This window comes from Rhineura floridana, chromosome 3, assembly GCF_030035675.1.
Source record: "Rhineura floridana isolate rRhiFlo1 chromosome 3, rRhiFlo1.hap2, whole genome shotgun sequence".
Classification (NCBI taxonomy): domain Eukaryota; kingdom Metazoa; phylum Chordata; class Lepidosauria; order Squamata; family Rhineuridae; genus Rhineura; species Rhineura floridana.
Window position 1 is genome coordinate 157,550,756 of NC_084482.1, and position 27,810 is coordinate 157,578,565.

Here is a 27,810-nt window from a genome sequence, read left to right on the forward strand (position 1 = left end):
AGCCTTCCTGATGCCATTCCTGCAATTTTGTGATAGCTGTCTGTATTCTTCCTTTGTGGCCTGGCCTTCCTTCCACTTCCTGTATGTGTCCCTTTTTGTTTTCAGGTCATCTCTAAGCTTTTTGTGAAGGCACATTGGCTTCTTCTGCTGTCTTCCACCTTTTCCCCGTCGGAATTATTTGCAATTGTGCCTTTAGAATTTCCTTTTTTAGAAACTCCCACCCATCTTGGACTCCTTTTCTTGTTAGGGTTGCTCGCCATGGAAGCGGTGCTTGTTGGCCATGTTCTGCAATGCTGACATAGTCACATGTCCACCATTAATGAGAAAGGGCCTTATTTGTGTAGACCTTTTGTTGAGGTCACCAGCCGTGATTGGCCAACCATTCCTGATTGCATAGGCTATATTGTTGTAGCTGAATACGCATAACACAGAAGGCGCAGCTTGGGGCATGCCCAGCAGTCATGGTCCTATTTCTTTCCCACACATTGGGTGTATGTACATGGGGGAGGGGTTCTGCATGCCCCTTATTTCTCTTCCCTACTGCAGCAAAGCTCTGGTAAAGCAGTGCCCCTATTTTGCCATTTGAGCAGATGTGGAGATTGCAGTAAGTACAACCAGATGTTGTAACTCAGAGGTCAAAAAGTCCTGAACTGAAGGAGCCATTTCTTGAACTAATACAATAATTGTATCACTAATTTCTGTAGCACTTTGTAATTGTCCTCCTGGTTTCTATGGCAGGAATATGTTGTATAGAGTATCCGCTTGATCTCACTCCTTCAAAGCAAGTGAAATTTTTGATGAAAGAATCAGCATTTCAGGCCTGGGATCGAAAACTAAGAGAGGATGCCACTGCCAAGGTGTCGGAAGCCAAACAGAAATCAAGTGCCAAACCACTCCCTACACGGAGACTTACCACTGCCAAGCCTTTCAAGAGAAAACAAAGGCCTCCCTCAGGGTCAGCAGGGTTACGTTTTTGGGGAAAGAGTCTTCTTCTATAGAGAAGCAGGACTAATCATGTGGGTGGGCAGGCTACAAATATGACCCTTGTAAAATAAAAAAAACAGAGTAGGTGCAGGTCTGTCCCTATTATTAAGCAGAGTGAGGCAGGTGGCTCAGGTGGCGGGTGATGAGGGGTGGCAGCAGTCTCTCTCTCTTTCACACACACACACACATGCACGCACACACACACAACACACACACACACATACCCTCTGCCTCCTGGGCTGTTCCCATCCTCCTGAGCCAGAACCCCTCCCCCCTGGCATGGCCATGCTTGCCTACTGCTGGCCTGGGCTAGCTGGTTGTCTCTCCTAGGTGCCTCCTCCCAAAGCACCACAGAGAGTGGCGTCCGGGAGAGCCCTCACTGGATGAGCAGGCAGAGAGGCAGGCAGCCCATGCCATGCAATCCAGCAGGCATGATACATGCTGGCACCACCATTGCAGCATTTGAGTGAGCAGCCATTGGGAAGCAGTCAGGTTTTGGAGGACAGAGTTTTGTGTGCCATGTGGGCTGCTGGCCAGTGTCCTCCTGTCCTGTTGCCAGTGCCGAAGTAAGATTCAACTGCTAGTCTTACATCCTGGTCTTTGTCTCAGGCAATGAAATGATTTGGGCTGGCCCAGAGTAAGTAAGGTATAAATGAAGAGGCAGGTTTGGAAGAAGGATATTAATCGGTGACATGAGTCAAGGTGTGAATGATGACCACTGTGGCAGGTGAAGCAGATCACTGAAGATAAAATTAATCAAATCAATGGTGTAGCATTATAGAGGCTGGCTAGTTCTTTCAATAACAGCTTGTGGAGCAGTAGCAGCTGGTGGGGTGGAGTGGGAGTGGGGCAGCATTGTGCTTGCCTTGCATGCAGACAGCCCCAGGTTCAGTCCTCAGCATCTCCGTGTAGAACTGGGGAGAATCCTGTCTGAAATCCTGGAGAGTTGCTTCCAGTCAGTGTGGACAATACTGAGCTAGATGGAATTTTGGTCTGACTCAGTATAAGGCAGCTTCCTAAGGGCCACCTGTCTCCATATGTACCAACTTTATTGTCCTTTCAGTGCCAGACAAAAAGACCTTATTTTCCCAAAAATTTAAGATGCAGTTTTAGCCCTGCAGACTGTTTTGTCCTAGTTCTATTACTTTTCTGGCTTTAAGCTTATTTTTTATTTACATTTTAATTGTTTTATGCTCTTTGTAAACCATCCTTGTGGATAAGACTGAAGGGCTGTATAAAAATACTTACAATAAATAACCAACCAACCAAGGGTTCAAGTCACAGCTTTATTTTGCTTTGTTTTCCCCCTTTCCCTTTTTCTCAAAACCATATCATGTGCTTCACACAGGACCAAAGCAGAGCTGCCCTCACTTAAGGGTATAGTTCTTCCACTGGATACCTGGGCATTTTCTCCTACTGACTGTCCAGTTGTGCTACGCAAAATTTTGTCCAAAGAGGAGGATGGTTTATGTTGCAAATGTGTGGTGAAGATCCCATCAATTACAGACCTGGAATTTGAAAAGTTTGTTGCTGCCCCAAGAGACCCTCATCAAGTCATTGTGATCTGTGTGCTATCACCCCAAAATCATTCTTACTCCCCTTTCTTTGAGTGGTCCATAGAAAAGATGTACATACAAATGCAACATGGCCGCCCCTCCCCTTGCGTTCAGGTAAGCTATTCACTAAATATGTTTTATTTATTTATTTAAAATATTTCTATCCCACCCTTCTACCCTACAATAGGGCACTCAGGGCGGCTACAAGTATGTTCACTAATATAAGAGTTGTGCTGGTTATGTATCTATGTATGCATTACACAAGCATGGCATTTGATGTCTGGTGCAGAAGTCTTCCTTCTGTTGATATTAATTATGTTTAAAAGCATGTTTCTAGATCATATGGGTGCTGAGAATAATACAAAATTCAAAAAATATGAACGGAAACCAAAAGGAGGGTGAGGAGGCCTTCCAGTGGTTGGATGGCCCTTCTGTTCTACGCTTACCTCCTTGTTTCTTCTATAGGAATAGATATGGCTATAATCCTACACATGCTTTCTAAGGTTTAAGCCCCAATATGTACAGTGGGGCAGACTTCTGTATATACAACTTCCGCTTGTTTCCAGAATTTATTCATTGCACCAAATTGCACCAAACTTTCCTTGCCACAGAAATATGATGGAGACAGATGCACCTCACTGGGGAGGGGATTCCACAAACAGGGAGCCACCACTGAAAATACCCTGTCAAGGGTCATCGCCAATCAGGCAGCTGCTAGTGGCGGTGGCACCAACAAGGCCTCACCTTTTGAATGTACAGTCTGAAATGGTTGATACTGGAGAAGGGGCTATTTTAGGTACTTGGATCCCAAGCCATTTAGGGCTTTATATGCTAGAATTAACACCTTGAATCAGGTCTGGTAGTTCGTTGGCAGCCAGAGAGGCACTTTCAGGATAGGTGTCACATGGTCACATTGGGCTGCTCCACTTACGTATGGCAAATTACTCCTTGGGGAAAGGGAGACCTGGGTAAAGTGGGCTCTCCGGGGAAGCTGGTCATCCAGCCTTCCCTTTCTTCTCCTAGTCTCTCAGCAGCTCACATGGCCAATAGACAGAAGCAGCTGCAGATTCTCCCATCTTTTTCCTATCAGTCAGGTTTTTATGTAGCGTATGGGAAAAAAGATGAAAAAGCACCCTGTTTACATGGAAAGGAAAACAGAGAGGTCTGTTAGAACCCTGGCTGTCTCCAGTTCATCTGCCTGCTTGCTGGGGCTGGTGATATTTAGTTTCTCTACTAGACTGTTTCCCACCCTAGCTTCAGAAACATTACAACATATTTGATTGGCTAAAAGAGAGACCCCCATGACCTTTCCAGTACACTGACAGTATAATTTCTTCTTTTTCCAGTGCAAACACGATCCCTACCGCTTCCTGATATATGATCTAGAAAGCCCTCTGAACAAAATGCCTCCTCTGCTGGTGCAGAAGCATGGTGTAGTTCCTGGAATGGTAGTGGCAAGTATCTGGTCTTTTTCTTCTTGCAATGCCCATTAGCCCTTTTGGTTCATTCACAAAACTGCAGTTTTATAATGCAGTATGTTAACAGTCATTTGAGGGAAGGATTGTGACCACAGAGTGATCCATTAGCTTCAAATTCCAGAAAACCTAGTTACATTCCAACAGAAGGAATATAGGCAGGCATGAGGCTTTTTTGATGCATTTCTTCAGAGCTGTGCACTTAAGTGTTACTTCTGAGAGACAAAGTAGATGTGATTGTAACTGAGTGAATGCAGTTAACATTCATGGTTTAAATAGCAGCTGTGAAGAAGCTGTGTGAGGAGAATGGGGAGGGGAGGGGAAGGGAGGAGGGGGAAGGGGAAGTTTAACTCTTAACTCCTGCCGCAGTCTTGACAAAAATCACCTCTCCAAAGTTGCTATTTGCATTTCAAGGAAAGCTTCCATTAGCGGCAATGGAGGCTTCCCTTGAAATACAAATAGGAGCTTTGGAGAGGTTTTTGTTGTTGTTGTTCCAGCTGTGTCAGGGAAAGAGAGAACTTAATTATCCCTTCCCCTTTCCAATGCATCCGAGGTTGCTCAGGCTTCCCCACAGCTGCTATTTACTTAACAAAAAAGTGAATGTTAATTGCATTGTTGATTTAATTTTTTAATTTCATTCTGTTTATGTACTGCTTCCTGTAAGACATGTGATCTAACAATAAAAGCATAAACAATTAGAGCAATTTTGTATATAAAAACAATTTCAAATCCAATATAGATACAGACTGAGATAAAAATCCTCTTAAAAGGTTGAAAAAGGATGGTCTTCAATTGAAACCAAAAGGACAAAATAGACAGCACCTGTCTGATAAGAAATGGGAGGGACTACAACTGCCATCATCCCTGACCATTGGCTAAGCTGGCTGAGGATGACAGGTGTTGTAGTCCAACAACATCAGGGGACCCAATGTCCTCTCCTGTAGAGCACAGTGATCATTTGGGCATATAAGAGGTGAGGTGAGAATATATTTGAGGTATCCTGGTAACAAGCTGTAGATGGCTTTGTACACCATTACTGGTGCCTATGCACTGCTGCAAGAGAATAAGCATCATCAGATACAGGGGCACCTTAAAGACCAACAAATTTATTATGGCGCAAGCTTTCGTTGACTGTTAGCCACTTCATTAGATGCATGAAGTGTTCTCCTGAGCTGCAGGCATATATATGCCTCTAATGAATGAGACTCCACTGTCTTCTGAGTATGCCTACATACTCCAGTCATGTATACATTCTTGCAACTCAGGATAACACTTCATGCATCTGTTAAAGTGGACTGTAAATACTTTTGCTGTAATAAATGCATTAAGTCTTTAAAATACCACAAGACTCTTTGGTGAATTTAATGGGACTCCCTAGTAAGTTTAGGGGTGTGGCCATAGTTACATAAATATTGTAAACAGTATCCCCAGTCCATACAAATACTCTGTAAAATATCCATCTCCTTTCTTTGATATCACTTCTAAAGAAAGAGTTAAAAGCAGTCTTTCCACTTGATTTACTCTCATTACCTGACCTATGAACTCAACATTATGATCTCAGTTTTAATATATATCTATATAAAGCAAGTGAGCAACAAAGCTCAGAATTCACTGCATTTCCTCCACATCTCAGGTTTTGCGCAGAAAATATGCTACTGTGTTGAATGGCTGGGACTCCCACTCTAGTTATGCCTATAATAAATTGCTCTCTTCTTGGGAGGGGAGCCTTTGGCACATAAAGAGAGATGTTTTTATTTGGGCCCATTGACAGAGGCGCCGAATCAGATAAATGAAAGCCTTTCTGTGCTCTGTTAAATGCTTGTAAACCCCTGACCATGGAAGCCTAACAGACTGAGTAGACAAGTTCAGAGTTTCAAAGGGTTCTAATGCTATTATTCATTCTTTTCAGCAAACTAGAATCTATTAGCTGACTTCCCCCTGCTCTGCCCCCATAAAGTTATTCTGACTCTAATCTCAGAGGGGGGAGGGGAAATATTTGAACTTCATGAAAATGGAGATGGAAGTGAATAAGAGGTAGGGAGTGAGTCACCTGTAAGAGCTTTGATTTGTCTCAGAAAAAGGCTGACACCCAAGATTTTCCATATGGGAAGAAATAGATTAAATGATGGAAATGTAGGGATGAATTTACGCTTTTCTTCCACCTTCCATGTTACCATTGTGAACATTTTAACTTGTAATACTGACACAGTTAATTTACTGTTTTCTGAAGTCTTCAACTTTTATATAGATGTAAATTGCCCTTTATATCCCCAGTATAGTCAGCTCAGAGTTCCCTAGAAGTTTCAGAACCTCTTAAAAGAGATCAGTCCTTTCCATATCTACGTGGACATTAATGGGATTACTTTCAAGCAAGTATGCTTAGAATTGCATCCATAATATTATATGTGGCACGTGCAAATATTCTGCATAATAACTGGTTGAATAAGGATGGGTGCCAGGCAGCAGCATCTGGTGAACATTCCCTTGGATTTTTTTATTTATTTACTACATTAATATAGCTGTCCCATAACAGGAGTTCCTTGGGTGGCTCAAAAAGTGAAAAATAGAATAAAATACAACAGGAAATCCCAAGCTGTGGTCTGTGGACCGCCAGTAGTCCGCGAGCTTCATTCAGGTGGTCCGCGGGTTGTCTGTGTTATTTATTGTGGAAGATGGCAGATAGCACATCCATCACATTAAATGTCCTTATTGATTTTTAATTGTATTTTTATTGCTTCTTGTATTTCTTATACTGTATTTTATTGTATTATAATTTTAATTCTATGGAATTCAAATTATAAAGCAATACAATACAATATATAAGAAATAAAAGAAGCAACAAAAATACAATTTTTAAAAATACTGCATTTAGCACAGCGCATTACAATTGCTATAGCAGGCAGACAAATCTAAGTGGTCCACCAAGACCCTCAACACTTTTCAAGTGGTCTATGGGAACGAAAGTTTGAGAACAATTTAAATACAACATTAAAATACTGTATAAAACTATGAGATGAAAACAAATTAATTTAAAAAACCAAAACACAGTTAAAATACAATTTAAAACCCAATAGGTGGCATCCACTGTAGTCCATGCATTGGTAACCTTGAGATTGGATAACTGCAATGTGCTGTATGTGGGTCTTCCCTTGGACCTAGCACAGAATGCAGCAGCTAGACTGCTAATGGAGGTAAAAAGTCATCAGCATGTGACACCTCTGCTAAAACATCTGCACTGGCTGCCCATACGCTACCAGGCCAGGTCCAATGTTTCATATTAATATGCAAAGCCCTAAACAACTTGAATCCAGGATACCTTAAGGACTGCCTGAACCCTTATATCCCAGCTTGATCACTGAGATCATCCAGAGGAGTGATGTTAGTTGTCTTCCATGTTTCAGAAACCCAACTGAGTTTGAGCATTGAGCATCACTGGGCCCATGCTGTGGAGTACTCTTCCAGCAGAGATTCGGCAGGCATGAAAAGTTTAGATGGCTGTCCTAGGACCCATCCATATTTGCTTTATGTCCTTATTAATTCACCATAGTCCATATGATGTTGCAAGTTAGTACGGATTTTCACGTTCACAAATCCGCATTAGAAATACCACTGAAAAACCAATCTGCTTTCCTGTGTCAATAATCAATTGCATTAATGTCTGTGTGCTTGGACACAATGCCGCAGACCTTCCTGCAATAGGCGGTCCATGTTCCTCCATCATATGCCAAGCCCCCTGTCTCCTTCCCACCCAACAGCACATCCACAAACCTGTGCATGTGTGGAAATTAAAAAAAATATATATGTTTCTGCGCTCTTCTGAAAAAGCTTGTGAAAAGCAAATGACCGTTATGGACCAATCACTGAAGAGGGGTGGACTTAGGGGAGTAGTCAATGCTAAAGCAATTTAGACTCCCCCCCCCAAAAAAAGAAGCCCACACATATGGATCCCTGATAATCGGGTTTTCAGAATAATCCAACTACAAAGAGGACAGATATGGATCTTGAGGCCACCAACCAAATATGGAAAGTGTGGATTTTGCAGTTAGGTATGGATGGGCCATTAATCAGCACACTAGGACAGTAAAAACAGAATATAATGTGACTAAGAAGATCAGTAATATGTAGAGCTTCATTTTTTTTAAAAAAAATCTTCTTGTGACCACCATTAATACCAACCAGAAAATTCTCACTTCAAAGACATGTTGAATATACCATGCATTAAAATTTGTTCCTCCAACTTCAAAGAACAGTCAATGCATTTATAAGGGTTGCAGCCCACAGTCATAGGCCATCTATGCATTGTCAGCCATAATACACAGAGTTAAATTAGTGAATGCACAGAGACTGTTCTTCTCTAGAAAGAAATTGACAAACCCAGTAGGTGTGTACAAGGCTGCCTTGCTAATATTGTAGGACTGTAACATTTAGGGAGTTAATGAATCATTCTGGTGAAGACTACACATACACAGACTACAATGGGGAAACAGCATCTGCTTTGGGAACAAAACTGCTGCACAACAGGAGTTTCAGATAGTCCCAACTGAACTAAAATAGCTAAGATAGCTATATTAACTGTAAACACAATGCTCAACAGGGCTGATTTTTTAGGGTCTAAAGGGGAATCTGTGGATCTCCAGATGTTGCTGGACTACAGTTCACATAATCCCTTACTGTAGGCCATGCTGGCTGGAGTTGATTGGAGTTGGAATCTATGATCATATGGAGGTCAACAGGTTCCCCAATACCTGTTCCTTCATCTTTACTTGCTTGATCAGTCCTGGAAGTATACAGGTCAGCTGTCCCAGGCTGATGGAGTACCCACAAGGACAGCAAGTGCAGTGAAGTGATTCAAGATTAGAAGAACGTCTCAGTTGTCAGCAGTGGGAGAAGTTAACTTGCAGCCTGGTCCAATCCATATTTATTTGAAAATAAGCCCCACTTTATTAAGGAGGGTTTACTCCCAAGTGTACATGCATGGGATTGTGGCCTTTTGTGTCAATTAACATTTTACCCTTTTTAAAAAAGTCCTCTATTTTTCCTCTCTGCTGACTTTGATTTGATTTAGTATTTGCATTCTGCTTTTCTAACAACTATTGTTGGTTCACAGTAATAATAGCATTAAAATGAGCAAACATTTCTATCATTATAATCATATCAAAGAACATAAAGAAATGGCAAAAACAAATTCAGCAAATAATACAGCTCAGTGCATAATACAGCTCATCGGTACATAACAGTATTTAAAAAAAAAAAAAAAGCCAAAATGATAAAAACAACCTGCTTGTATAAAATCAGAAGCAATAATAATTAAAACAAAATATGTTCAAATTACATAAATAAAATAATGAATATACAATAATAAGTACAATAATATATCCAAATGGTTGCCTGACCCACAAAGAAGTAAATACAGAGAAGTAAATCTTTTTAGGGAAGTTTGCACTCATAAATAATTGGATAGGCATGTTTGCTTACAGAAATAGGGATGAAGACATCTGTCCAGTAGTGAAAAATACAGAATCATAGAATCATAAAATAATAGAGTTGGAAGGAGCCTATAAGGGCATCAAGTCCAACTCTCTGCTCAGTGCATGAATCCATAGAAAATATCCTTTGAAAAAATACATTGAAAATATATAGAAAATGTCTCCTGAAACTTCATTACTGCCTATGCAAAGGTGACTTTTAACCCTTAAAAAAACCCCTAAAAACTCTGCCTTCTGTGAGATGTCTATAGCATTTGAAGCTGTAGCCCACTAGAGGGAACTGCTGATTCTCTGAACTAGCTGAGTTGGGAAGAGAAGAGGCTGTAACTTAAAGGTTGCCAAATAACTTTGGCTTCACAATGAACTCTTTGTTCCTTGCATGGAAGCTACACTAAATAATACAGGGTGAGCATGTTGATTGCCAGCCACCCATTTCTGATGATCACACTTACTGTTTCCAAGCCCCTCTGTCCCACCTGCCTGATCTCATATCTTTCCCTCCCCAGGCCTTCCACCCATACACCTCATTCTCTCTGTGGCCTCACCCAGCTTTTCTGAACATCCCCACCTACTTTCTTCTCTCCTGGCTCATGTGCCTGCTTTTGTGGCCTACCATCCTTTCTCCTCCACCTATGCCTTGCCTCTCCAGTCCCCACCTCACCACTCCAATCCTGGTTTACCCCTTACTGGCCAGTTAGCTCTTCCAGCCTTTCCTCTGTGGCTCTGAGTTCACATCCTTCCCCACCTAGCCTCAACTGTCCAGTCTCTTTTGCTATTCCACTTGTCTGCCTAGTAGTGTTGCACCTCACATGTACCCTCTTCTGCTGTATCTTATATAAACCAAAAACAGCTGGTATAGCACAGTGGGGAGGAGAGCCTGACTGGAAGTCCAGAGGCTGTGAATTCAAATCCCCGCTTGTGTCTCTTGGGTGTCAAGGGCCAGCTAAAGTTCACCCCCACAGCGAGTGGCTCAGGGGTTACGTGCCCTGCCACCTGTGCAGCCGTGGGCAAGCTGCATAGTCCCAAGGAGCCCGGTTGTCCCCCAGCTGGCAGTTGCGGACAAGGAAGGGGCTGGCTTGTGCTGCTGTGGCAAGCTGAGCCAGCCCTAGCCAGCTGGGGAGGACTAGCCTCAGAGGGAGGCAATGGTAAACCCCCTCTGAATACCGCTTACCATGAAATCCCTATTCATAGGGTAGCCATAAGTCGGGATCTACTTGAAGGCAGTTCATTTCCATTTTCATATATATACACCATATGGCTCACCCTATTTTGTGATTTAAGGGTTTTTTTCATTGTTTTTAATGTTGCATTTTAAAATGGTTGCAATCCACCCTGGGACCTTTGGGTAAAATGCGGATAATAAATGATTATGAAGATGGTGGTGATGATGATGAAGGTGATGATGATGATGATAATAATAATAATAATACAGCAGGGATAGCCAAGGTGGTGCCTTCCAGATGTTATTGGACTTTTGCTCCCAGAAACCCCAGTCAGCATGGCCAATGGTTAGGGATGATGGGAGTTGTAGTCCAACAGCATTTGGAAGGCACCACGTTGGCTGCCTCTGCCATACAGAAATGCCATTCCTTCCCCCATCCATAAATTCATTTCATCCCATATGAACATATGTCAGGCACTTGCAGTGTCCTATTTTTGACCTCCATCTCTTTTTCAATCTTTTCTCTCAAAATGATCTTTCTATGTTCTCCCGGCATGTTCTCTTGGCCTGTGATTTTTTTGTTTAGGATTTATTCTCTGACTCTGATAAACTACTGTACTGTTCTAGTAGTAGAGCAAGGACAGACAGCTTTATTTATTCTCAAGGGCTACGCTCTTCTTCAGCCAGCAGTCTGGGGCCAGAAGTGTATTCTGCTGCACAAACTAATTCTTTTTCTCCCCCTCCCCCTCTGCACTTGCCCAGAATGGTCAAGTTCTATAATAAAGTTTAACCCTTTTGCAGTAAGGGCTCCTTATAGTATGCAGTATTACATTGCTTACAGTACACTTACACATTGCTATGTATATTGTTATACGCAGAAGCAAAAAATAAAATAAAGTAAAAAAATTCCCCATACTTTTTCAACATAATTAAAATGTTAAAATCCATTTTAAAAAAGGTGCCTTGTGGTGGTGATAATATTGCTGTAGTTTTTTAAAGGTATAACTCCCCCCCAGCCCCAGCCCAAATGGTTTAAAATACATGGGGGTTTCAATATATCCAAAAGTAAACCATCAAACTTTGATGCAACCACTCATACATGCATAATTTTGAAATGATGCTCCTGTCTAGAATACCCAGCACAGAATCTTAAAAAGAAACACACCGATTTATGAAAAAAGGGGGGTCTGGTAACCTCTTATTATTTGTGGAGAAGGGCTTGCAATCAGTTAAGTGTTGCCTGCGGGGGAGACAGCAACCAAAAAAAGTCTGCAAAAGGCTTTTTGTGGTCATGCCGTTAAGTCCTGCACTGTTTCTGCTTTTCCAAAGTGAATGGTGCTTCATTCAGCATCAATAGTGTTAAGTGATGTGCAGGAAGTGTGTGTGTGTGTGTCTGCACAGAGCCATCAGAGCCCCTTCATGTCTGGGTGAAAACATTTAAGCCTCCTGTGCAAAACAGGAAAAGGAAACCATTTGGTCCAAGCCTTCAAACTTGGTTATATATTTTTTATCACAAAGCATTTTTGTCCCCCTCCTTCCTGCCTGTTTGTCAACAGATGTACGCTGGAGGGAAGCTACTCTTTGGGGGCTGTGTTTTCAACGGATACAGCTTCAGCAAGAGAGACCTGCTGAAGCAGATCAACCAAGTTTGCCTTGACTGCAAGATGGGTCACTTCCTGCCACAGAGTTTCAAATTTAGGTAAAACAGGAAGTCCAGGGGAAGGAAAAGATGAGAATGGGGAGGCAATGTCAGGCAGAGGTCTGTGTTTGCAACATGAAGTGGACAAACCAGTGCAATGTGATCAGGGATGAGCTGTTATGAGAAGAACGGTCCATCCATAAAATTCATTGTTAGCTGCTCTTGTTGCTAATCAGATACCTAGAGCAGGAGTGGCCAATGTCATGCAGAGTCTTCCTGATGTTGTTGGACTCCAACTTCCATCAGCCCCAGCCAGCATAGCCAATGGTCAGAGATGATGGGAGCTGTAGTCCAGCAACATCTGGAGAGTACCATGTCGGCTGTCCTTGAACTAGAGGAATGTTTTTTTAAAAAGGTTGAAAGCTAAACTCTTCCTTGCTGTGTTTCAGATTCCTAAAATTAGGGCTGTTGATTGATTAAATATTTAATTTTTCATTACTTGCTCAACTGACATTTAATCAATGTATTATATTTACATATATATGCATATTTCCAAAATCCTAATAGAGGTCCATTTTTGCACCTATTGAAGCTTCCCTTAAGAATGAGAGAAATGAGCTTTTGGTTAAGACCCTATGGGCTCATCTACACAGTAGTTTACTGTGAGTTTGGTGCTACTCACATTTCCCTTAAATTTGCATGGTTCATATGACATTACAGGAAAACAGAAGCTATCATGCAGTTTTCCCCCTATAAACTCATACTAACACAATCTTCTTATAATACGAAAAGTGGAGAAAAAATGTCTCCACTCTGTTTCTCTATTGTTGTAGATGCTTTGCTCCAATGCTTTTAGGTGGGTGTGTCAATTGTTTATCTCTCCACACCCACTCTCTCCTCCTCCCTCTTTTATTTTGTTTCCTGTGGGCTGACAAGCAACATCTAGCTGCTCTCCTCCATTCTGCTGACCTTTTTTATGTTGCTGCAAATGCTGCCTTTATTTTCTTTTTTCCTTAACTTGTGCTCAAAAGTGTAACACTGCTCAGACAAAGATTTATATTTCAGCTGTATCCTACCAACCATAGGCAGGGAAAACACAGATATTTGTACTTCAGGATTTTTTTTTTTAAGGAACCTACTGCAGCTGGTAGAACAGACTGAGCATGCTTGGTCACTTACCAACCAGAGGGAGTGGAAATGTATAATTAGGGTGGGGCCACAAGGAAACAGTGAGACTAATCCTTCCCAGAGGAATGCCTACTTGTGTGAATGGGAAAAACAGATTGGCAGCTAACATTGAGCAGAAACTGCAGATGGTGCAAATAAATAACAAAGGTAAAAGCAGTGTATTTGCTATGAAGAAATGATCCCATGTAAATGAGCCCTATGTCACTTATAGAAGGAAAGGCCATTACTGTTTTCTTTTTCTTTTTCACCAAAATGGCAAATGCAGTTTAGTGTAAGCAAGTGTAAAGTGATCCATATTGGGGCAAAAACTCCTATTTTCACAAAAACACTAATGGGGTCTGAATTGGCAGTGACTGACGAGGAATGAGATCTTGGAGTCATAGTAGGTAGCTTGATGAAGATGTTGTCTTGGTGTTCGGCAGCTGTGAAAAATGTGAATTCCAAGTGTGAAAATAAAACTGCCAATATCATAATGCCATTATACTAATTATGGTGGGACTACGGTCACCTCGTCTCAGAAAGCACACCATGCATAATGTTGTACACCTCTATTATGCTCCCCTCTTATTTGTTTGCCCTTTTCTGAAGCTTTTCCTGCTCTACAGGATTATGCATGCATGGTGTGAAGAAAGTAGATTGAGAGAAGTCTCTCTGTCTCTGTCCCTCTCTCTCTCTCTCTCTCTCTGTCTGTCTCTCTCTCTCTGTGTCTGTCTGTCTGTCTCTCTCTCTGTCTCTTTCTCTCTGTCTCTCTCATAATACCAGAATCCAATGAAGATGAATGTTGGAAGATTCAGGACAGGCAAAAGAATGGTTCTTTACACAGCACATAGTTAAACTATGGAAATCACTACCACAAGATTACACAAATTCATGGAGGATAAGGCTGTCAGTGGCTACTAGCCATAATGGCTATGTTCTATCTCCATTGCTGGATACAGTATGCTTTTGGGAGAGTGCTCTTGCACTCAGATTCTGTTTGTGGGCTTCCCCTAGGCACATGACTGGCCACTGTGAGAACAGGATGCTAGACTAGATGGGCCATTGACCTGATCCAGCAGTGATTTTCTTACATTCTTATCAATTAGGGCTGGGTAGTACCAAATATTTTCAAATAGAGTAACACATGACAGCCAAAATGGCTTTTTAAAAAATGAACAAGTTCAAATTCCATTAGTATTTTGGAAGGTTCAGATTTAAAAGATGTTTTGACACAGATTTCAGCTGAGCAATATGACCTCTGATCACCTTTGTTTCTTATTGTTAGAAGAAAACATTTCCACCTGAAAGCCAAAATATGTGCTACTTTGGATTCTGTCATATTTTTTCCAAAACAAATATGAAGCTAATGTGGCTGTGTAGTATGCACAAATAGGTGCCACTCAGTCTCAGCTACTCCAATAAATTGTGTGTGTGCAAGCAGAAATGTTATGTTAAGTCAGGATGAAAGGATCTTGGGTGTCTCATTTTTCCAATCTTGGGAGTTCTTGGCTCAAAAAAATGATTTAAAATCCACTTACAAATAAGTGTTTTGAGAAAATATGTTTAAGAATATGCATTTTCAGACAAGACAGTTTCAAAATATTATTTAAATGCAAATTTTCATGCAGACTAAGAAATTCTCAGATTAATATGGGAATGCGACACAATGGATTTATGAGTGAACACATGTGAAAGTAACACAAACTAGAAATGGACTGGTTTGTCTATTCTGCTCAAAGAAGAAGCCCTTCCTAAATTTATCTTTACTCTTAAAAATGAGAAACAGAAAGAAACTGGCGTTTGACAGTTTCACCCATCCCAGGTCTTTAGATTATAGAGGTCAATGTCAATGCCCTGCAATGCCAATGTCAATGCAACAGACTGAATTAAGACAAAAGCTCCGACCATTCTTTCTTATAGTCCCTTTCTTTTTCTACTCCTCCTTTCTTCTCTCCCCCTTTTCATCTTCAGTAAGGGCTTGGATCCTAACTTTCCTCTCACAAAAGGAACACTGCACTTTCACAGAATGGGGCTTTCCCTCCTCCCTCTGCAGCCCCATGCCTCTTGAAAGTTTGCTCTTGGTGGTTGGTCAACACCCATCTTGTTCCCCTTTTCCTCCATTGGCCCCAGCCCATCTCTTCATGCCTCTGCGGTGCTCCATATTTTCCTCCTCCTTCTTACTCTGTATTCCACTTGCATATCCCATACTCTTCCACAAGAAGTGTATTGGCCCAAGTTGTGGAACCTGAACAGAAGACACAGATGCATCAAATTGACACGTGTTCCTCAAATGTGCTTAATTTATTGTGAACTGTCTCTCCATCCCACCCCACCCCACCCCCATAATTTATTCTAGAAATAGTGACACAGCTTTGATTATCTATCGGCAATGTGAGGCTGTCCCTACCTGCCAGCCCTGTGCTTTGTTGTGTATTATTTTATGTCCTGTGGGCAACTGTAGCAGCAACTCTAGCACTGAATAAGATTTACAGTCTGTTTTTACCAGCTCAATAGAATGGAGGAAGAAAGTCCATTCAAAGCATGTATTCAATGGATGGATATAGCATCATTTCCAGTACAGTCTGTTAAACCATTTGCCATGGGTGACTAATGGTTGTTCATTGCTGTGGTATTCTCTGCAGTCACGTTGAAGAGGCTTGAGCCCCGTTACGGTGGCGACACTGATATCTAGGAACAGCATGACTTCATTCTGTTCCTCCCTCTGTCCCATACACTAGCTGCTGTTGGCCTTGAAACTACATCAGAGTGTCAGATTGCTACAGCAAGGGGTGTGGACTCTTTCCTTGCTAGAAATTCATTGTCTTGGTGTATAGGAACTCTAAGGATGAGATATTTCAAATCTTAAATATATGGCACCACTGTTCTGCTCTCTGTACTTTGAAGTACTGGCAATTTTAGTGTATTGTAAAATATATGGTCGACTCAGCGCCAGACATCTCAGTCTTTAAAGATAGCAGACACAATCCAGCAAAAATTAAGCCCCATTGAAATAAATGGAGCTCAAGTGAAGTCATGTCCACTCCATCATCACTTTCACTGGAATTTAGTCATGATGACTAATGTGTTGCTGGATTGTGGCTATGGAGTCTAGGAATTGATCCATCACTTGCTGATTACAAAATGCCTCCATGTGAATTGGAGAGAGTAGGAAGCACTTTATGTGTCACTGGAGCTTGCTTGTGATCTTACTAACGGTCACTGAAGGATAAAGTAAAGATAAGAAGCATTTTCACCCTGTTTGCTTCTCTCTGCAAAATAATCTGAATACAGAAGAAAAGGAAGTGGGATTTGGTGCTTTCTCTGCAACGTTTTCCAGGGTCACAAGTATTTGCCTTCATGGCTTCTTCCATGAACATTTGTAGGATCAAGATCCTATTTGCTTGGTTAACTTTTTACAAAATTCTATCTCTAGAATTGGACCCTATCTCCAGAAGCATAGGAGTAGCTAACATATTCAGATACCCTGTATACATTCTACAATAAAGCCAAGGCTATATGTATCAAGATAGAGTTGTTATAGACCAGCGTCACCCAACCTTTTTCGACCCAACTCCCCTTTGCAAAATCTTTTTGTGCCCAATGCCCCCCTCAGATTAAGTATATGCCAATGCTTCCTATTCATCCCTTAAAATATGAGTAATGCATAAAAGGTATTTTCAATGATTGTTACTGATCGTTTTTATCATGCCTTTTTATTGCACTTAGATTACATATTGAATTCTTAGTATGATTTATTAATATACATACATAGTTATAGAAAAGTAAATAAAATGAGATTTATTATAAAATACTAGTGTGATCCTTGAGCTTGATGAGTTTTGGCTAATTTCACAATATCTGGAGTATACTTGGATAGTAATAGTCTTAAGTCACCACAACTAACTATCCAAACGGTTTCGATTCTTCGCTAGTATGCGATTCACTGCACTAAATGCTCATTCAACGAGATAAGAAGATGGAAAGGCAATATAAAGAACTAATTAAGTCCACACAGTATGAACCAATAGAATACACTGTGTTACTTAACAACAAACTCATTCAGTTTACCGGCATTGTTTTGTTAAACAAGTTCATTTAAACATCACAGAAACAACGGGTAGCGAGTGTGTCCCATTCCTGAAGAAAACCAGCGAATAACTGACTGTCTGCGTCACCTGTTTGCACACGGCACTCATCCGTTGGAAGAATGCGCCCTCCTCCAATAAACCCAGCTTATCAAACACTCATGATTGGTTCCAACATCCCTCAAGACAGCATCGGAACATTACCTAGTGCCGGGGTGTGGCTAATATCCCCATTCCTTGATATGATACTGACCGCTATTCAGAATTTCTTTACTAAAGAGTACACACTATTTATAGTGTTATTTCCATGAATTGAGACTATTAAATACATTCTAACTGGGGACAAAACAGTTTAAAAATTAATGATTTGTGTATTAAATAAAATTAAACTTAAATGCTTCAAATGTTGCATCAGACCGCCAAATATCAACGCCCCCTGATGAACCCAAATGCCCCCCTAAAGTTTGTAGTCATGCCAACGCCCCCCTGAAAGGCTGTAACGCCCCCCAGGGGAGTGCTACTGCCTGTGTTGGGAATCGCTGTTATAGACAGTTGTTATAGGAGAGGAGGGAAGTCACATTGCACTAGCGGTAGTCCTTACAGTAATGGGGTGAGCCAGTTGGATACCACCCATAGAAACATCATGTAACAGCCCCTCCTGTTTTGGAAATTCTGGAATGGTAACATATTAAGTCCTTCTTCTGCAACTTTGTATTACAGGCATACATTCTCCATTCATCCATCTCAAGACACCCAGTGTCTGCTTTTACACTGTGCTCAAACGTACGGCCAAACCCACTCTCTGATCCTGACAAAATGCCATTATCATGGGTTTCTGCAGTCCCCTCTATTGGCTTGAAAATAAGCCCTTTCTGTAGCCCTAATCAAGACTGGTTTCTGAACCAGGGATGGGGAGCTATATGTTGACATTGCTCCCCTCAGACCATGCAGGACCCTTGGGGAAAGAATAGGAAACCAGCCACGGTGAGAGTAGAGGTGTACATGGAATGGAGTCCAGGAGGAAGTCAGTCAGCTGGGTGTATGAGAGAGGAACACAAATATTAGCAACTGGTTAGGATGAACAATGAATAAGGAAGGATCGGCCCCCATTTGGGCAAACATGAAAATAGAGAAGGGTATGGTCAATTCCACTTTCCTCATTTGTACAGCCATAAACGTGGAAGAATTGGCAGCGGGAGAGCAACAGTACATGATGAGTGGGACTTAACTTTAATTCCTGCCAAACTTATTTGGCAGTTAATTTTTGTTGAGTGAGGGTCAAAAATAGCTACAGGTCTATGATCAGGCAAGAAGAGGAATTGCATTTAAAATAAAAACAGCAGTCAAATGATTATGTCCGGAAATGAAGAGGAGTGAGAATATGGTCAGCAAGTTAGCATCTTGCAAATGCCATGGAGTTGACACTATTTATAATAGTACAGCTTACGCTAAGCAGGGTAATGGTCTGAGTCCAATCAGTGACTCACAGATATAGAAAAACATAGCTGTGTTCCTCTTTGTGCCTGCCACTGTGAACTGCCTGGGGTTGAGCAGGAAAGCGGGCTAATGGCCTGTCAAATAGGATGCATGCGACATGGCAAAGGAATGCTAGAAAGCAGCAGAAAGGAAAGTCTGTCCATGCAAAGGTCAGCAAGACAAATCTCTGGCATTGGGTTTCAGGAAAAATTGAAGGTAGCTGAATTTGTTACTAGGAGGGCATTTGTTAAACACATGCACGCTCCACATCCTGGCCTCTGCTTAGATTGCTAAGTGTTTAGAGTGAATGATCAATATATTTATTGTTAAAGCAAGGCAGCCCATAGGATTGAGAGGAAGCTACACACACAGAGCACTTCATCAAAAGGCAAATAGGCAAAACAAGCGAGACCAGCAACAAAATGTTGCAGTGTGGAGTGCTTCTGTATCTGTTCAGGGTTCCACCTGACTCATGATTCATGCACCATACTAGCATACAGTGTAGAGTGACATTGCAGAAGCTGTCCTTTAATACAAGAAACTGCCATCCATGCAGTCTGTATAGTGCTGCCATAGAGCAATAAAGGCTGCATATGTGGGACCCTTCTAGTAGGGATGGATGAATCTGACAATTTTGGTTTCTCTCTGTTTCCCATTTTTCCACTCTTAAGTACGGTTCTCCACATTTCCATATCAGTTTGCGATTTTTGAAAGTCCTCATCAAAATTCTTCAGTGAATTTCTCCTAATATACACATTTTTGCAAAACAATTCCCCCTAATAGAATGCATTTTAATGTTATTTTCACCTATAAATGCATTCTACACACACTTTATCCTAGTGAATGCATTGTTGTACATATTATTTGGTTGGAGAACTGCATAGCAAAATTTGAAGAAGTGTGAATGTTGGGTTGTGTATTGTTTTGGAAAGTGGATTAGGCAGGTTTTGCCTTTAAATGTGTACTGAACCAAGTACGTCCCCCATCCCTATCGTCTAGTGTTAAAAAGGCTACAGCAGACAAATGGCGAATTGCTGGCAGCAGCTGGAAGAGGTTAGAGGAGCAGGAATGGGGCAAGTGGAGCAGGATGTGTTATCTGTTGAACCTTGATTTTTCCATGCAGGTTATACATCACAAGGTTATATAAAGCTCTTAATGCTGGCCCACTATGAGGTTTCTCTTAGTCCAAGAGAAGCAAGGGAGGAAGAGTCTGGTTTGCACTGAAGTGAACGGTGCACAATTAATTCACTGTGCCTGAATGCAATATGCAGGAAGTGGGTGACTAGCCCGTAACCACACTTTTGACTGGCAGAGTGAGATGGAACTGTATGCCTTGTACAGAACGCTTCTTTGGTAACACACGGCCAATGCCAGGGGCAGCTCCAGGATTGCGTGGCCCCCCAGCTTGGGCAGCTCTGCCTCCTCTTGTCCTCCCATCCTCTGTCTTATGCATGTCCACTGTTGATGGACAGGTGAGTAGGGCAGGACATAGTGGGCAAGGAGAGGAAACTCTGGTGACAATGCTAGCATCATGGATGGAGGAAGCAGAAATGGAGGCATGGTTGGAGAGGAGAGCAGCAAGGAGACAGTGCTGCCTGCTACCAGCAGGCCTAGCATCTGCTGTATCACTTTAGCATACTTCCTGTAGAAAAGAGCTACAAATATAGCAGTGTTTAGAATGTGCATTTGGGTGCCCTGCAAGATGCCCCTCTGTTTTTTATTCACTTTTTTTCCTGCAAGCAAGACAGTTAGAAATCTGTTTAAGATTAACTCTGATAGTTGTGGGATATGACAAAAAATGTCTGCATCAAGCTATATTGGGGGCTAAATATGTCTCCTGGGGCTGCTAATGCCCACCCCCGTTGTATGTCTGTATAGTCCAATAGGAAGAGATGTAATGATTCTGGCTGTCTTAAGTGTCCGGGACAGCGGAATGTAACAAGAACAAAATTGCCTTGCTAATAAGGCCTTAAATCCAAAAGAGACTAAGGAACAGGGGTATATCCAGTGCATGTTTCAGTTAGTGATGGATTATGGATCACACATTTATTGTAAGTAAGCCCGTGCCTTTCTCCTGGTCTGCATAATCGGCCATAATATATTATCAGGGAGCCAGCAGGTCCCATTCCTAAATTGCATTAATGCTTGTGCAGTCGGTCAACGTCTCTGTCCATTGCTGTGAATAATTGAGCACTGTGACACACACTGGAACTTTGTTAATAGTTAAAATGCTTTTTGAATTAAAGCAAGTAATGGAAGAAACACGGAGACTGCCTGTAAATCATGTCCGGATCCCAAGACATTTGAACCTTTGCTGCTGCCTGTTTGGAAGTTTTTAAGACAGCCGTTGACATATATTGCTTTTGCAGAGTTCCTCTCTGTCGCTTCAAAATAAAGAGCAGCCCTTGAGATCTCTACAATGATTTGCTATGGGGAGAATCATAAGGTTTTGCGCAAAGATCTTGGCAGTACTATGAAGGCATAATTTATGATCCCCCTGCACCAGTCCTAGGACTCAAGCTCCCTGGTCTAGTGCAGTGTCGTCCTCTGATGCTGCTTCACTGTTGGTCCCATCTCAGCCCACTGATGGTGCAGTCAGAATGCAGCTCTAGTGAAGGTGGGGAGAGGGACTGGGCTATTCCTGCCCTCCCACTGCAGTGTGTGAGAGTAGTTCCCCTGAGCATAGGATCAGCAGGCCAAGTCACTCTTTGTACCACTGAAACAAATTGATGGGTCTATGGCCCTAGGCTTTTCAAATGTACTCTGAATAAGCCAGCAGTGGCGGGAGGTGGCTCCATGTCAGTGGGGCAGTAAAATCCACTCCAGGTTTTAGTCCAAAGTTTCAGGGAGCTGTCCAAGAGCACTGCCCCACTAACATGGAGCCACTAGCCACCACTATAAGCCAGAAAGCGTTAATCACAATGTTCTTTCCCTTATGGCAGTCAGGCCCCAACTGCATCTGTGTCAAAATTGTTTAATATGTTTTTTAATAATGTTTTTAACCTTTTTAAAAAGTTTTTTTAAAAAATGTTTTTAATGCTGTCTTGTTTTAATGTATTTTAATATTTGTTTTTATGGTGTTTTAAAGTGTTTTAGTGCTTTGTTGCTGCCCTGGGCTCCTGCTGGGAGGAAGGGCAGGATACAAATTAATTAATTAAATAAATAATAATATATGTTTAAAACAGTATCATATTACTTTAAACAGTCGTGGCTTCTCCCAAATAATCCTGGAAATTGTAGTTTCTTAAGAGTGCTAAGATTTGTTTGGAGACTCCTATCCCCTCACAGAGCTACAATTCCCAGGGCGGTTTAACAATCGATCCCTCCTTTCAGGGAACTCTGGGAACTGTAGCTCTGTAAGGGGAATAGGAGTCTCCTAACAACCTTCAGCACCCTTAAGAAACTACAGTTCCCAGGAATATATGATACCACTTTACATGTATACTGCAAATGGAGACTCATTTCTTAGCCACACTTTAATATGTGTGTGTGTGTGGTCTTTCAAGCAACCTGTGTTTTACTTAGCTGGATTTTCTAGCTCACTTCTTCCCAAGGGTTTGTGAAGGCAATTGCACTAAAATCAAATTTCAGACTTTTTTTAAAAAAAAGAACTATAGAAATATTAGAATACAATTTCAAAATGATATCTCAGGGTGGAAGAACACTCTGTGTGAATACACATCTAACAAAATCCCAATGGCTGTTTTTCAAATGGCAGCTTCAGGATTTGGAGTGGAGAAAGCAGTATCTGTGTGTATGTGTGCACGGCACACGCGCGCACGTGGCACACACAAAACTCTCTGCACCTCACAGTCCACTAAACTGGGAAAGGACTTTCTCTTATTAAATTGCTAGCAGCTGATGTACAATTATATGAGTCTGTTTTGCTGCCAATTCCACTCTGTTCAGTGATGTACTTTGGATATATGCATGATACTGGTTAGTAGTTTGCTAGTACTTGCTTTACAGCTGCAATCTGCTGGGCTTTAGAAAGCAGTCAGGTTTATGGTTTAAAGTATCTCCCTCCCCTAAAATGTTTGAGCATGAAAAAGAAAATGGCTAACTGAATGGAATGGCAAGCCAGCATTCAGCCTTAACAAGAGATCTGGGCACAAGTGGACTTCATAATGGGCTCTGCTTATCACCTCATTATACAACCCTATCAGATGGCTCTAAAGAAAATTTCCCTATTCGTTTTACCCTTTCACATTTAATTTTCTTGTAAAGCTATGTGGCTTTATCTTGAGGTGAGGGGCAGTGTAAAGATTAAAAGCTGTAAATAAGGTACTTAAGTAAATTGCTAACGTTCATGGGTCCCAGATCTGACTCGATTGTTTCAGTAGTCCTATTTTATAAACCCTATTGTTCCCCCCTCCCTGCCCCCTTTTTAAATGTACATTTCAACTAGCACTCTCCTATGGAGGATCTCCCACTAGAGCTGATTAGTAAGCAGTACAACAGAATTTTAATATCCAGGAACTTTAGTCATCTCAACTGCTTTTATATGGTGAATCATGGAACCTGGTTCCCATTGGGATATTTTAGCAAATCTATCAGACTGGATTTTAAAAGCAGGGCTTATGTTTAAGTCAACCTTTTCTCAGTCAGATAATCCCAAACCAGTAGCATAATTCATTCTGTTCATGTTAAATGTTGAAAACCCAGGTTGCAGAATTTTCATTTGCCACTTGCAGAAAATTAACACCCCTGACTATAGTATGAATGATTGCTAGGGAAAACATAAAAATAATACTAGATAGAAGAGTCAATGTAAAGATTTTGAAGCGGTGTTTGTAATTTACATAGCACTGTGAATATATATGATGCTTTGCAGCAGGGATAGATGACATGGTGCCCTTCAGATGTTACTGGACTCCAATTCCTATCAGCCCCAGCAAGCATGGCCTATGGATGGTAAATGATGTTGCAGTTACCACAGGGGCTACCCTTGTTTTAAAGAGTAATATAAGTAAAGATCTCGAGACAGTGCAGGAGACAACAACAGAGGGAAATCTGGAGAGGGGATAAGTGTAAACAATTTGGCTTCATTTCAGGTATAGGGGTGATGATTATGATTTAGCCAAACGATTGGAGATGAAAGAGCAGTAGTGTAGTGGCAAATTCAGAAGTGGAGGGTCCCTTCATATTAGTCACAGCCACGCCCCCTCTTCCCCCTTTTTCTGCTGTGGGATTGAGATTGAGATCCTTATTAATGCATTTTCTGAAAACAACAGACACACCTAGGAGCCAAAAGCACAAAAGAGGAGAGTGTTTGCTACTGAGAAGAGTCTTCTCAGTGGCTGACTTACGTCCTTTCATGTGGATTGCTTCCAATCAGCAGAAAAGGATAAGGAACCATGTTAGACGACTCTTCTCAGTGACTAACACAGTCCCCTTTCATGCTGATTGGCTCATAGCATGCTGGTGATATAGGGGCCCTGCTGGGACCCTGCTCCTAAAAAAGTAAAGGGATTAAAACCGCTCGAGCCCCCAGATGAGTACACCCCTGCGAAATAGCAATAATCACAAGACACTTTAGGGAAAGGGCCATAGCTCAATGTTCCTGCTTTGCATGCAGAATGTCCAGGTTCCATCTCTGGCATTTCCAGTTAGGGCTGGGAGAGAACCCCTGTCTGAAATCATGGAGGGCTTTTGCCAGTCAGTGCAGACAGTACTGAGCTAGATGGACCAGTGGTCACCATCTCGCTCAGTCTCAGTGTAAGGCAGCTTTCTATGTTCCTAAGAGGATGGTGGCAAATGGAGAGTTTTCACAATTCTGACAAAGATCAGTGATGGATACAGAAGAGGGTGGGGAGCCAATCCAAGAAGGACATTGAATGATCTGATTGGTGAGAGAGGTGAATGGTTTCAGTGTTTTGCATAGAGGTGAATGGCCAAGCTGCAACTAGTCGAAACCAGAAGGAAGAAGGTTACAACAGTCGAGGTGCGAGAAGACAAGCATGAGCTGATGTTTTAGTCATAGGGCCTGAATGGAAGGTGCTTGTTCCTTTCTTTCTATTTTTTATGTAAAAAAAATACAGATTAGAAGGCCAGTACTTAATACACCAAAATTTCAGTTAGCCTAGGGTTGGCATTTCATTTTCAGTTGAAATTTTGACAAATACTGGGATTTCCAGCATTTTTAATTTTCAGATATTTTATGAGAATAAATAGATGCTGTGACACTCCCCTCTAGTCATACAAGCAAAGGCATTCCATTTGCTCTCATTCTTGCCAAATGTGATGCTGCATTTCTGAACAGATGTTGCTTACTTCTGTGTTTGGCGTTCACATGTATATTGTGCATTTCTTTTGGTTTGGTTTATACAGTAATAGAAGAACTTGTGAAAAAGTGAGAAACAAAGGTGATGACATATGTTAAATTAAACAGATTAGACATGAGGGACCCTGGCAAGCATTGAATTATACCGTATCTGCCTTCTTACAGATCCAGTTTACAGTACAAAAAAATGAACAATTTTGGAATATCCAGTTCCTTTTAGTGCTCTTTGTCCCTCGAGTGCTGGTCCTCAGGCTGGCCCTGATGAGCCAAGTTACTAAAGACAAGTCTGCCCAAGTATATTTCTGTGCCAATTTCTTCCTCAAGAATGAAAGATCTATCTCTTTATTGCCAGAAATTATTTGCCTCTAAACTGATAACCCCATTTCACTAAGCATCCAATGAACTAGCCTTTGGCAAGAGGCATTTTCTTATACACCCAGGCCTCAAGCTTCAGAGAAAGATGGGTCACAGGAGTGAATTACTTTGCTGACCCTCCTGGGATTTCTGCTGGTTCCTATCTAACCCAATTGTAACCAGAAGTTGCCTTAGACTTTGTGCAAGGATAAGAAAAAAGAAATTTAATGGTGTCCTTTTCAATCCAGAGACAATCCCTCTTCCTTCATTTGGTAGATAACCAGAGAAGCACAAGTTCAAAAGAAAACTCCCAGCTGTAATCTTTCTCCTTTTAAAATATTTGGATTCTGTTGTGTATGTGACTTGACCTGTGAAAACCAAAGTCTGAGACAAGCCTTCCTACCAAAGTGCAGGTAGTTGTTAAGAGAGGTGTCAAGATCTTCCAAGCACCAGTGCTGCCAGACTGAATACAGGCGAGAGCTGCTTCCCAGCTGCTTACAAGGGAGGATTTCAGTGAGCCTTCCACCATTGTTACGCCCCTAATAGTAGCTGGCACCAAAAAGGTTTGACCGATTGTGTGATCCTTAAATATACATGAGAGCTGGCATCTTTTTAATCTGGCAATCCCTATTCATGACTACTCCCAGTTTAGTTTTGACTGGGATTAGGAACATAGGAAGCTGCCTTAAACTGATTCAGATCAATGGTCCATCTAAGGATTTATCCACATGGGAGCATTACTTCGTACTAAAGACGCTGGCTTTACCTCTGTTTTCTATTTGCACTGTCCACAGTAAGGGCTCAATGCTAGCTGCAAACACGATGTTTTCTATTCACGCTGAGCTGGTTTCCTAATGACCCTCTAATTTAACATTTCCACTCCCTCTGGTTACCTGGCAACCAAGCATGCTCAGTTTGTTCTACCAATAAGTTTCATTTAAAAACAACCCAGAAGTGCGATTATTTGTATTTTCACTGGTACAATACAGATGAAATACAAATCTTTGTTTGACCAGTGTTACGTTTTTGCTCATAAGTTAGGGGCAAAAGAAAAATAAGGCACAGTTTGCAGCAACATAAAAAAAGGCTAGCAGAACAGGGGAGAGCAGCCAGCAGTTTCTTTTCAGCCTACATGAAATTAAATGAATGAAGGGAGGAGGAGGGAGTGGGTGTGGAGAGGGGAACGATTGATATATCCACCTAAAAGCATCAGAGCTAAGTGTCTAGAAGCACTAGATATGGAGTGAAGACATTTTTTCCTTCCCTTTTTGTATTATCAGAGGATTGGGTTAATACGGATTTACAGAGGGGAAACTGTGTGATAGCTTCTGTTTGCCAGTAACGTCATGTGAACCATACGAATTAAAAGGAGATGTGAGTAGCACCAAACACACACTAAACCACCGTGTAGATGAGCCCTAACTCAGTACTGACTGCTACACTGTCTGAAACCTTTGAGAGCTGCAGAGAGCCTTTCCCAGCCCTATCTGGAGATGCTGAGGAGTGAACCTAGGACCTTTTGCATGCAAAGCTGATGTTCTGCCACTGAGCTATAGTCCTTCATTTTCAGGGTGGGTCCAGGTAGGCTGAGCCAACCCACCACTTTTCTAGAATAATCCCAGTCCAAAGGTTCATCTAAACCAGCATCCCATTTTCCACAGTGGCCAGCCAGAAGCTTCTGGCCAGCCCATAAACAGGGTATGAAGGCAATAGCTCTCATCTGCTCTTTCCCTGCCCCATGCCTGATACAGCAACAGATAAAGAGTGCCACACTGACTCTGAAGATCCATTTGGCTGTCAGGTCTAATAGTTGCTGATATACATATACTATCATGGTAGGTCAGACTATGCAGCAAAGAACTAATTTTCAAAGTGTGGGGGCAGACCTGTCAAGAAAAGTGTGAGATGTTATAAAGGGAGGTACAAGCTTTTGACTCCTCCCAGCCCAAGTTGTGTGTTAACTGACTCGCCCAGGGAGAGACACAAGGACAACCTTTCCTCATTCATCACCAAAACATCAGTACATCAAATGCATCTGTTTCCTGTTTGTTGTGTTGATTGAATTCTTCAATTAAGAAATAATTAAGTGAACAAGCTGTGTCATAAAGCTGTTTTGTTTCTCCAAAGGACTTGGCAGGTAATA

General features: G+C 41.7%; 1 protein-coding gene across 1 annotated transcript in view; it reads left to right on the forward strand.

Annotated features, from left to right (window-relative positions):
• The window catches only part of C3H3orf20 (chromosome 3 C3orf20 homolog), a 67,653-nt gene that overhangs the window by 31,519 nt on the left and 8,324 nt on the right, over positions 1-27,810 (forward strand). Inside the window, exons 10-13 of the mRNA XM_061613425.1 lie at positions 739-955; positions 2,333-2,654; positions 3,887-3,994; positions 12,220-12,362. Of these exons, the coding sequence (XP_061469409.1) occupies positions 739-955; positions 2,333-2,654; positions 3,887-3,994; positions 12,220-12,362 (790 nt within the window). The remainder of the gene's footprint in view (positions 1-738; positions 956-2,332; positions 2,655-3,886; positions 3,995-12,219; positions 12,363-27,810) is intronic.